Below are 12528 nucleotides of genomic sequence, written 5' to 3' on the forward strand. Positions count from 1 at the left end.
CTCACTCAACTGTTCACAATATGTATTATATTTATATGTATATATACATATGTATATATATGCATATTTCATGAATCAACTTATTGATTTACTAATTATTTACTACTTCCTGTAGGCTTTATAAGATCTGAAAACTTCCTGAAACTGCAAAATTTTGTGTGTATGTACTTGCATGTATTTTTCTGAGGAGAGAACGCTAAAAGGGATCCATCATACAAAAGCAGAGGTTAAGAACTACCGCCCTCAACGATGACTGTTACTGGTCCTGATGCTTCCGTGAGTACACCACAACTTCTTCTACTACTCCTCTATTGTTACCATTTTGAATTTATAAAATGCTGCTTTACAAATAATGCTGAAATGAGACCCGCTGTAACTTTACAACTGGTTACTGACTAAGAATCAATCACCCTTTAGAAATGCAACTGTTAGGGGCGCCTGAGTGGCGCAGTCGTTAAGCGTCTGCCTTTGGCTCAGGGTGTGATCCCAGGGTCCTGGGATCGAGAACCTCATCGGGCTCCCTGCTCCGCTGGGAGCCTGCTTCTTCCTCTCCCACTCCCCTGCTTGTGTTCCCTCTCTCGCTGGCTGTCCCTCTCTCTGTCAAATAAATAAAATCTTAAAAAAAAAAAAAAAAACGCAACTGTCAGGTCATATTCACACACCATGACAGTTTCTCCAGGGCACCTGCTATGCTACGTTCAGGTCCACGACTGGCTCAAGGATGCAATAAAAACACATTTGAAAGTAAACAGCTACGGTGTGGCAAGAACGTCCTCATACGATAAATGTCCTTAACTGGACAACGAGCACTCTCTCGTAGCTGATACCGCAGAAGGCAGTGGGCATGAGGGTCTCACGTTCTCTACAAGGAAAAAGAAACTATCCAAATTCATACAGAGACTGAAAAAATGAAGAAACACTCAGTAAGCAACAGGATAGAATCAATGACGTAATGAAAATTTCAGAATAATGATGGACAGATTTTTTTCAAAATTTAGTGAGAATTATAAAACAGGTTCAAAAAACTCAATGAATACTAGCAGTGAGATGAACAAAAAGGGAGGGAAGGAGACCCTGTAGGGAACCAAACACCGGCTAAGCGGCAACCCACAAACAGGAGGGATACCACAGGCCGGCACAGAGACACTCACTCCCTGAGAAGAGGGTGGAGCCTCAACTTGGGCCCCCCTGGCTCCAGGGACCCGCACTGGGAAGACAAGCCCCCATGATGACTGGCTGTGAAAATCGGCGGGCTTAGCTCCAGGAGATAATCAGGAGAGCGGAATCTCTGCTCTTCCAAGGCCAGCACGCTACATCATTAGGCCTCAGATCCAGCACACAGGCACCTTTTCAAAGGGAAGTTTAGAAAGTGCCTAGGAAACAGATGAGGGTGGCTGGAGGGGACGTAGGCGAAAGGATAGGGTCACTGGGGGATGGTCACGAAGAAGGGCATGTGATGTGATGATGAGCGGTAGGGGTTATATGCAACTGATGGATCACTAGATTCTACCCCTGAAACTACTAATACTCTGTATGTTAATTAACTGAATTTAAATAAAAAAATAAAAATAAATTTTAAATAACAACAACAAAAAAAATGCCTAGGGTATAAGTGAAGGAGATTTCCTAATTCTAGGACTTGCGCCAGAGGGGCAGGGACCTGTAGGAGCTTTCTCTGGGAGAGAAGATATGAGCAAACACCACTTTTCTTCCCTCTCGCTAGCCTAGCTGGCCTGATTCTGACACTACGTACCCACCGGAACCCCTTGCCCCGCCCTGGCATGCCACCACCCTCTGGCCCGCCCAACCCTACCAGCTGAGAAGGCACCCTTCCCAAGTGGCTCCCAAGCTGCCACACCTGATGGGCGGCCCGAGTGGTGACCAGCTCACCCCGGCAGGGACCCCTGTCTTACCACATGGCGCGGGCAGGCTCCGCGGGAGCTACTGCCCCAGCCCAACGGCAATACGTACACATCTGTCAACAGTTAGTTTAAACATAAATGGACTAAGTGCTCCGATCGAAAGACGGAGCGTCTGGATTAAAAACAGCAAGACCCCTGGTATGTGCTGACTTTAAAAGACCTGAAGACACATACAGAGTGGAAGGGACTGAAACAGATAATCCATGAAAACAGAGGAGAAAACAAGTCAGTAACAATACTTAGATCAGACAATATAGACTTTAAAACAAAGTCTGTACAAAAGAGAAGAAGAAGGGTATTAAATAAGGATAAAGGGATCAATCCAACAAGAATGTAAGAACTGTAAATATGTATGTATGTACCCAACATAGGAGCACCTAAATATATAAAGCGAATATTGATAGACATAAAGGACGGTACTGACAGTAATTCAGTAATAGTAGAGGACTTTAACACCCCATTTACATTAACGGACTGATAATCCAAAGAGAAGCAGTAAGGAGACACTGGCTTTCAAGGGACTGAACAGATAAAAAGAGAATATTCCATTTCAAAAATGAAGAACACATATTCTTGTCAAGTGAACATGATTTATTCTCCATAACAGATCACATGTTAAAACACACAAGAAGTTTCAGTAAGTTTAAGAAGACTGAAAAAATATCAAGCACCTTTTCCAACGACAATGATAGGAAACTAAAAATCCATTACAGTTACCGTCCAACACATGCAGGCTAAATACCATGCTACCAAACAACCAATGTGCCAATGAAGACAGACAAGAGAAAATAGAAAAATACCTTAAGACAAATGAAAATGGAAACGCAATGGCTCGAAATGCTTGGGAAGGAACAAAAGCAGTTCTAGAAGGGAAATTTATAGAGATAGAGACCGACCTCAAGAAACAAAAAATCTAACTTTCCACCTAAAGGGACCAGAGAAAGAACAACAAACAAAGCCCCAAATTAGAAGAAAGAAAGAAATAATAGAAAGCAAAAATAAAGAAATACAGATTTAAAAAAAATAGAAAATATCAATAAAACTAATTGAAAACTATTGAAAAGATAAAGTGGTAAACCGTTACAAGAATTACTCAAGAGTAAAACAGAAGAGCTTCCCGGGAAGATGGTGGAATGGGAGCCCCCAAGCATATCTCACCCCATGACACAACGAGGTAGCACCCTTATCTGCATAAATAACCCAGGAAATGACCTGGAGACTAGCAGAGCAGACTCTCCACAGCTAAATGTAGAGAAGAGGCCACACTGAAGAAGGCAGGAAAGGCAGAGTCACGGGAGGGAGCCAGACGGACCCATGGAACAGTGTGTGGGGGCACGGAGGGGGGAGAGGAGCAGACCCCACAGCAGGCGTCCCACATACAGGGAGACCCACAAAGGGAAGATGAACCCACTTAACAGTCTACTCTGGAAACCGGAGGCACCTAACTTTGCGAATTCTTACCATCAGTGGAGTCTGACACCTGGAACTTTAAAAATCAGAGAGCTCAGATCCGGGAGACGCAGCGTCCCCTCCTCTGAAGAGACACAGCCTAGAAGCAGCACTCTGGACACCATTTCCCTCCCCTGCGGTCCGGCCTTAACACCAGCAGGCATGGGCACAGCAACACAGCTCACCACCTAGCGTGCTAACTGTGCCCCCCACGCCCACATTCTCCTGCGCACAGGCCTGGGCTCCAGAACTCCTCCCACTGGACACCGCTGCAGCCCCTGCTAACACGGCCTGACCTGCCCCTGTGCTCTTCCACAGTGTGTCCCCTCCAACCCCACTGGCCTTAGGTCATCGGTGGCTGCAGGTCTCGTCCTCCGCCAGTGGACCAGCACCTTAGTAACCTGACGTGCCCCACCCTCAAGTTCTCCTGCACCAAGCCCCTGGCTGGAGCCCTCCCAAAGATGTGCCACAGGTTGGCAGTGCACCAACAGCGCTGACAGGGGCTGGCACCCCTCCAAAGGGACCCCTGCTCCAGGGGGAGGGAAAGAGAAGCACACACACCAGTCAGACACCGGCCCCAGCAGCAGGAGACACTGCCCACCCAAGGAAGTTTCTCAGGGGACAACGCAGGGAAAGTGCCCTGAGCTTCGGTATGACCGCATCTCTGGGGAAGTCTTGGTCTGATTCAACACAAGCCCAAAGTGGCCCCAGACTGGCCCACAAACAATACACAATCCTCCCATGACAGGCACAGCCACCGAGACAAGCAGACTGAAGGCAGCTCAGCCACAAGAGTGGGACGCGTGCCACACACCCAGCAGACGCCCCAGAAGCCCAAGTGCAGACACAAACACACCCAGGCCAGGGCAACGGGTCCAAACCCCAGAAGCAAACCACGATGATGGCCAACTGACCTGTGACCAAGCAGGAAAGAATATCCAATGGGAAAAAACAGTCTCTTCACGAAATGGTGCTGTGAAAATTGGACAGTCACGTGCAGAAGAATGGAACTGGACCATTTCCTTACACCATACACAAAAATAGACTCAAAATGGATCAAAGACCTAAATGTGAGACCTGAAACCGTAAAAATCCTAGAAGAGAGCACAGGCAGTGATCTCTCCGACATCAGCTGTAGCCCCATCCTTCTAGATACATCTCCTGAGGCAAGGGAATGAAAGGCACAAGTAAACTATTGGGGCCTCATCAGGATAAAAGATTCTGCACAGCAAAGGACATAACCAAAAATAAAGGCAGCCTACTTAATGGGAAAAGATATTTGCAAATGACATATCAGATAAAGGGTTACTATCCAAAATCTATAAAGAACTTACACAACTCAACACCCAAAAACAAATAAGCCAATTAAATAATGGGCAGAAGATATGAATAGACATTTCTCCAAAGGAGACATACAAGCGGCCAACAGACACATGAAGAAATGCTCCACATCACTCACCATCAGGGAAATGCCAATCAAAACCACAATGAGACATCATCTTACACCTGTCAGAATGGCTAAAATCAACAACACAGGAAACAACAAATGTTGGTGAGCATGCAGAGAACAGGGAACCCTCTTACACTGTTGGTGGGAATGCAAACTGGTGCAGCCACTCTGGAGAACAGTATGGAGGTTCCTTGAAAAATGAAAAATAGAGCTACCCAATGACCCAGCAATTGCACTACTGGGTATTTAGGCAAAGAATACAAAGACACTAATGTGAAGGGATATATGCACCCCTATGTTTATAGCAGCATTATCAACAATAGCCAAATTATGGAAACAGCCCATGTGTCCATGGACTGATGCATGGATAAAGAGGATGGGGTGTATACACAATGGAACATTACTCAGTCATAAAAAAAAAGAATGAAATCTTGCCATTTGCAACGACATAGATGGAGCTAGAGTGTATTATGCTAAGCAAACTAACTCAATCAGACAAAGACAAATATCGTATTATTTCACTCAGATGTGGAATTTAAGAAACAAAACGAATTAGCAAGAGCGGGGGCAGAGAGAGGCAAAGAAACAGACTCCGAACTACGGAGAACACACTGCTGGGGACCAGAGGGGAGGTGGGAGGTGGGCAGGGGGATGGGGGAAATGGAATAGGGATGAAGGAGGGCACCTGTTGTGATGAGCACTGGGTGATGTATATGGAGCGGCGGAATCACTATATTGTACACCTGAAACTAATATTACACTGCATGATAACAACACTGGAATTAAAATAAATAACTTTTAAAAAATGTTGCCTTAGAATAATCACAGGAGGTAAAATAAATATATTTTGGAGGAAGTGATATTGTTCAATGTTATTTTACTAATTTTAACATTTGTATTAATATAGAACTCCTTGGCTCTTTTAAAATTTACTTAAGGTAGAGCTGGAATCTACCATGCTAGATAAAATGAAAATTTTAAAGAATGGCTTGTGGGGTCTGAAGTATTAAATCAAATTTCATATTGTTGACGTTTTTTCTACCCAGCACCTCTTTTCTTGGTTACCTGAGAACTGATTATGCGCTGAGACGAGCGAGCTATATTGGCAGGAAGACCGAAGAAACTCGGTTTGTCATCCTCTGGAAGCTTTTCAATGACAGCACGGTAGTCCTAAATGTAAAGAAGTGAAAAACAGCATTTCTATCAAGACTGATGTTGCAACCACTAAAACCAGAAAGAATAGATATTGGGAAGTATTAAATTATAAGTTACTCATATGTTCACATTTTCCAGGTAAATCTAACTTTCAGTCTATGTAATACTTAGTTGCCTACAGAAAATATTCTTGGTCATTACTACCTCTTCATCCCTAAATTTAAAAAATACAGTATCACATAATTTAACTCACCACATTCAAAGGGACCCCACGTGTACAATATCATGTGACACATTTTTAGGAAAGCCCTGAACCTACCCAAGACTAATCTGCAGAGTGCAGTTTTGCTTATTCCAAGAAAAATATTCCAGCTATTTTCCCGAACTTACAGAACCCCGTGAACCTACATACACACGCTCTGGTAAGCAAGCACTGCTCTGTCAATCGCGTCACATGAAGCAGTTCCACAGCGAGTCTTCAGTCCGCCGCTGAGATGTAATGAAACACACTGATAATCCTATCGTTTCCTTCCAAGAATTACTGTACACACTGCAAAGGGTCATTTATCAAGCAAGCATCTGCAGTTATTGACTCTAAACTCTAGATGGGAAACTTAAGTGTAGACCAAGAGGGTTTATCCACTTTGGCTCAAGGTTAAGAACTGTTCTGTTTGGTTGTTGTCATGCACAGGACGTACTGCACACGTGTCTACACTGTTCCTGTGGAACCTGGAGAAACGGTCGTTTCTGCCCCCTCCTATCATCCTTTCTCATCCCTGGCAGCTGTCCCTGAAGTCCTTCCAATGCAACAGTTGGACTTCAGGAAGCCCAGGGCCTGAAAACATGTCCAATTTTGGAAAGACATGCTGTTTTCTTAAGTTCTTCCCATCCTGAAACTCAACACGTGTTACTTCCCCAAGGTGTTCAATCACAACATGTTCATGTATACGTAATTATGCATGTATGTGAGCATGTGGATACACGCTTGTCCACGTGTGCACGTGCACAGTGTAGGGCACAAGCAGGTGCTCTCACCTTCCTGGGAAGTTCTGGTTTCCTCCTTCTGTAGAACTCTATTAGATGGAAACTTAACACTGATTCTCATAAATCATCCTACAAATATAAAACTCTTATTCTCTATTGATACCCTTTGCTCATTTCAAAACAGCTATGAACTTCGCTCATGTATGCTGGCTAGAAACTTCCCCCCAACCATACACAGCCATGTTTCCTAAATGACAGACAGCTACACATCCACACTGATTTGTCCTCACTTGGAGGCAAAAGAATATACACCAAATGATAACATTTACGTGAAGCTCAAAAGCTGGCAAAATTAACATAGGTAGGGGCGCCTGGGGGGCTCCATTGGTTAAGCTTCTGATTTTGTTTCTGCTCAGGCCATAATCTTACGGTACTGGGATCGAGCCCCACATCGGGGTTCCATGCTCAGCGGGGAGTCAGCTTGAGATTCCCTCTCCCTCTGACCCTCCCCCCACTCATGTGCACACTCTCTCGTCAAATAAATCAATCTTCAAAAAAAAAAAAAAATCTAACGTAGGCTGTGAGAAGCCAGATGACACCCCCTTTGTGGGGGAGGCACTGACTAGACGGGAGCACAAGGAGGTCTTCTGGGGAGCTGATGATGTTGTTTATGGACCCCTGTGTTAAAATTCATAGCACAGTACATTTATGATGTGCACTTTCCTGTAGGAGTTTTCTGTTTAAAGCTCACAGAGAGAGGGAGGACCTGTCAGTGCACTACATGAAATAAATGGACCATGAACAGCCACGGGATGCCTCTATTTGCTGTGGGAAGCCCTCCTGCCAGAAAGTCAGCCCCAGAGAAGCCCATGGTGCCCACGCGGTCTAGAACACGGCCCCAGGGGGCAGACAGGCAGTGGCCCTTACACAATAAATGAGTGAGTGAATGAAAGAAACTGAAAAATAAAATAGATGGGATACTTAACAGGTAAGATATTGAGTAACATATTCGATGTTGGTTTTTAAACTTAGACTTTTGACAATTATGTCACTGAAACAAGAATTTTCTCAAAAAATACTTGGGATGAGAGAAAAATCCACAATCCTGAAAGAAGAACTATATTACTGAGTATGTATCTCTGTAATTCACAAAGAGATATATGATAATATTTAGGTAATAAAAGCATTATTTGGACATTAAACTAAGATGAGTTTGTGGCAAAATAAATTAGAATTGAAACCTTTGGGCTATATTTAGTACTATTTTCTGGAAAAGATGACCTCATTCTATAAGGTCAGCGCATAATCAGTTCTCAAGGTGAAAAGCTCCACCTGGGTAAAATAAACACCCATCCACAGAAATGCTGCAATCAAAGGCACCTCCCATGTACCCCTCATACAGCTGGGATCTGCTTTAAACTCGTAAGCCAGAAAGCGAAGATAAACTTGTGCTATTTCTTTCCTGTTCGATAACATACCTGAGCCATCTTATGCCCAGGAGGAAGTAGTATTCGCTCTCCTTCCAGAACTTCACAGTCTTACCTCTACTGTCTTCCTTACCACAACTCTATCCTATTACCATCAAGTAGTCCCTAAATATCCAAGGGGGACAACACACTTCCCCAGAGTTGACAGAACCAGGCCACATACTGGCATTACAATGAATGAGAATTACTTGTGTATTTGAAAAGAAATATGTATTTAACAGTTTAAGAAAGGATTCAAGTATCTGGTAATAGATTAAAAATGATGAATTTTACCTACCAGAATGCTGCAGGATTTTGGTAGAGACAAGGAATACGGGAAAACACTTTTCTTATTCCTTTGGTTTAAAACACCAATTATTGAAGAATTAAAAAACTGTTTCAGGTATGACTGAAGAACTCTAAGGTCAAAATAGTTATCTATACGTCCACCATAAATAGCATTTTCAAGTAAACCGTGTAAAAATTCCCACTGCACATCTTTGGTACCTATAATTTTAAAACATATTTTTATTAGCTTTATCTCTAAGATATTAGAAAGATTCTAAAAATATCCTGAATTATTCTAATATATTAACTAAATTCCCGTCTCCAGTTGTATTTATAGGATATAACAATATACATTTAACTAAGTTAAATCGTTCCTTAAAAGGCTCACTAATAGGAATGTAAAATTCACTAATAAATTCTTATTAATTAATATAATCACAGAGTGGCTAATATTCAGAGATTATTTAATCAAGTAAAATCTGCCAAACATTTTTCCATGTATAAACTCATTTAAGTCCTCTATCATAGAAGTTAAAATTGCCCAGTTATAGTGATGAAGAAATTGAGGAATAGGGAGGGTGAGTGACCCGAATCAGAAAATCACACAATCCCACAGATCTGAACCAGAATGAGGTGTTCTGAAACCATACTCTTGTCTGCCACACAACACTGCCTCCTTAAATGGGAAATTCCTTAAGAATACATTCAAAACCTAATTTTATACAATGATGAAAATCTCAGTTCGTCACCATCATCTGAATAAGGAAACTCTACAAAATAACTTCACACATCACAGTCTTGTAATGTCATGATTTTAATAGTCAACTGTCCAGTTGCTACTCTAAAAGAGAAATGTTGTGTAAAACAACACAATGAGACTCTGAAGTTATTATTTCATTTTGCAACAAGAGCATTCTCTTCATCACAGTTCAGTGGTAATTGTAATTTTAAACTCTAAGAATTAATTCTCTGGTCTGCAGTAAACAAAGGAAGCAGCGGAACTTAAACTAGCTCCTAACACACAGTGCACGGCTCGCTAGTTTCCTTACAGGGTACTGTGCACAAAGCCTGAGGGCGGAGTCGCGCCTGCGCTGGTGTCACCGCCCACACTGGCACCAGGTGATGCAGGCTGCCTCCTGCAGGACAAGGCCCAGCAGCAGGAGACTCATTAAAGCTGCTTCCCCGCCCACGTCGCATTATCAACAGTGGCCAAGGCCCCCATCACAGCGGACCTCACCAGGCCTCCACATCCTAGCTCTGCCTCGGTCTCCACTAAATCATGTATTAGTAACGGATGGCTCACTCATTCACAGCTGGCCACCAGGGCATACAGAAACACTGAGGTACCTTTCAACTTATCAAATGCAAATAGCTATTATGTAAAATATTTTATAGAATTTTTAAGATGTTCTTCTTCTTATACCCACTGTTATCAGAGTAAGGTTCGTTTTGTTCAGGATTAAAGAAGAACGGTACTGAAATTAGAACAATAGCAGTAACAGTCAACAACCACTGCCAGCTCACTCAATATATTCGCTGTACTAAATGTCAAGTGTTTCCTGGGGCTTTTCTCACTCAGCCTACTCCAGAATTGAACCAATGGCTATAGGATCTGCTATTCTCCGCATTTTACACATCAGGAAGCTCGGGCATCAAGGCTTACACGTACCTCAGGTCTTAGGAGCTACGTCATTTCTACACCAACCTAGCCCTTTAATTAGAAATTTTTCTCCTTTTGGCATTTAATTCTGTACATGTGGAAGTCCCCAATATCCAGAAATTCTGTAATCCCAACATTACCCAGTTAGATCTTTACCATGAGATTCACTACCACCTCTTATTCACATCAATTCAGTGGTACTATTAATTCCATCACAAGCTTCAATCATAATGACAAATCATTCCAACTCCCTGCTTTGGATTCTTCATCTTAAAAGGGCACATACAATGGAATATTACTCAGCCATCAAAAAGAATGAAATGTTGCCATTTGCAACAACGTGGATGGAGCTAGAGTGTATTATGCTAAGTGAGTAAGTCAGAGAAAGACAAACATCACATGATCTCACTCATATGTGGAGTTTAAGAAACAAAACAGATGAACATAAGGGAAGAGGATTAAGAAAAGGAAAAAAAGAGAAGAAATCAATTCATAAGAGATTTTCAACAAGAGAGAACAAATCGGGTGGATGGAGTTAGGTGGGTGGGGGATGGGCATTAAGGGGGACACCTGTGGTGAGTCCTGGGTGTCACGTATTAGTGATGAATCATGACTTCTTCTCTAGAAACCAATACTACACTGTATGTTAACTAACTTGAACTTAAAAACTTGAAAATACAAAAAAGAAGAAAGAAAAAGAATAATCACCAAGTTGCAATGCAAGCTGAAGCATTAGTACATGTTCTCCAGAAAACTCTGTCAAGATTAATATTAAAAACAACAGCTTACAGAATCAGGAAAGTGGCTACCCTTGGCATGGAATGGGGCAGTGCTGGGTCACATGCATGAAGGAGTAAGGGGTGCACTTCTGGAAGGCTGGTAACACTCTGTTGATTTGGAAATAGTTACGAAGTTTCAATATATGACCGTTTATTAAGCTGTAAGTTTATGTACAGTTTTCTGACGTAGAATTCAAAACTTGTTAAAGAAAAACTCACTTGGAATATTACTTGGCACTAATGATGAACAAATGGTGAACAAATGAGTATCTTATCTACTCGTACATATATACTCAACATAAATACATCCAACTCTTTACCCAAAGCTCTAGCAGCATTGTTCACCATCACCCCAGAAGACCTACGTGACCACCAGGAAAGTATTACAATCGAAGAGTGGCATACTATACAGCACTGAGAATAAATAATCCATAACTACATGCATCCTCATAGGTCAATCTCTCAAATATAACGTTAAAGAACCTACAGACTGAGGAGTGTATGATGCATGATTCCAGCTCTACAAACACAGACAAAACTGATGTGTATGGTAAGATGCTAGTATTCACCACAAGAGCTGGGGGTGGGGCGGGGTGTTGGGAGACGGTCACAACTGGAAGGCAGTGGTACCGGCGATGTTGTTTCTCAAGTAATGCTCTGGCTACAGGAGCACATTCAGTGTGTGCAAGTTTCACTGAACGGTGATCGTACGATCTTAGTATTTTTTGTATGTAGATCATTCAAAACTTTAATCCCATAAACATATAAATTAAAATGGGACTTGGACACGTCCCAGATGTCTAACCCTATCATTCTGCTAAAGACAAGTTACAGAATCGTTTCTGAGATCTGATATTAATTCAACTAACAGTAACCGAGTAACCTGCTATGGGTGTTGAGGACAAACGTCATTAACAGAACAGTCACAAACATTGCTTTAAGGGAGATCACACTCTAGTGGGAAGAGATAAAATAACAAATGAATAAGCAACCAAAAAAATACTAGGTAGCACCGATGCACTCCAATTACACAACAGAACAAGGGGGTAGAGAGTAACTTTTAAATTACTTTAGACTGGTGGTAATAGAAAGCTTATCTGAAGAGGACACCTGGAAGGTGAGATGCGAATGGGAAGAACAGGACAGACATAAGAAGGTCTGGGAGAAAAGCATGTCAGACAGAAGAGCACCTACCAAAACCCTCAGGTAGGAACAAGCCTGGCTCGCGAGAGGAAAGGAAAGAAGACTACTATTGCTGTAGTCTTAGATGGGAATTCTATATTTTACTTTTCTAACAGTCTCTTCACCATGTGGAGAAGTTTTCAAAGGTGCTTTTAAAATAGAAAGAAGACAGGGTAAGAAGTTCTTGCTTGGA

At 42.3% G+C, this 12528-nt stretch overlaps 1 protein-coding gene across 7 annotated transcripts in view; it reads right to left on the reverse strand.

The window, feature by feature from the left end:
- DYNC2H1 (dynein cytoplasmic 2 heavy chain 1) overlaps window positions 1-12528 on the reverse strand; it is a 288892-nt gene that overhangs the window by 98753 nt on the left and 177611 nt on the right. For all 7 annotated transcript variants that reach the window (XM_045797656.2, XM_045797654.2, XM_087868490.1 and 4 more), the window contains 2 exons: window positions 8725-8933; window positions 5887-5991 (listed from right to left, as the gene is read on the reverse strand). In XM_045797656.2, coding sequence (XP_045653612.2) covers window positions 5887-5991; window positions 8725-8933 — 314 coding nt within the window. The remainder of the gene's footprint in view (window positions 1-5886; window positions 5992-8724; window positions 8934-12528) is intronic.

Source organism: Ursus americanus, chromosome 16, assembly GCF_024610735.1.
Source record: "Ursus americanus isolate L20-20 chromosome 16, mUrsAme1.1.p, whole genome shotgun sequence".
NCBI classification, from domain to species: domain Eukaryota; kingdom Metazoa; phylum Chordata; class Mammalia; order Carnivora; family Ursidae; genus Ursus; species Ursus americanus.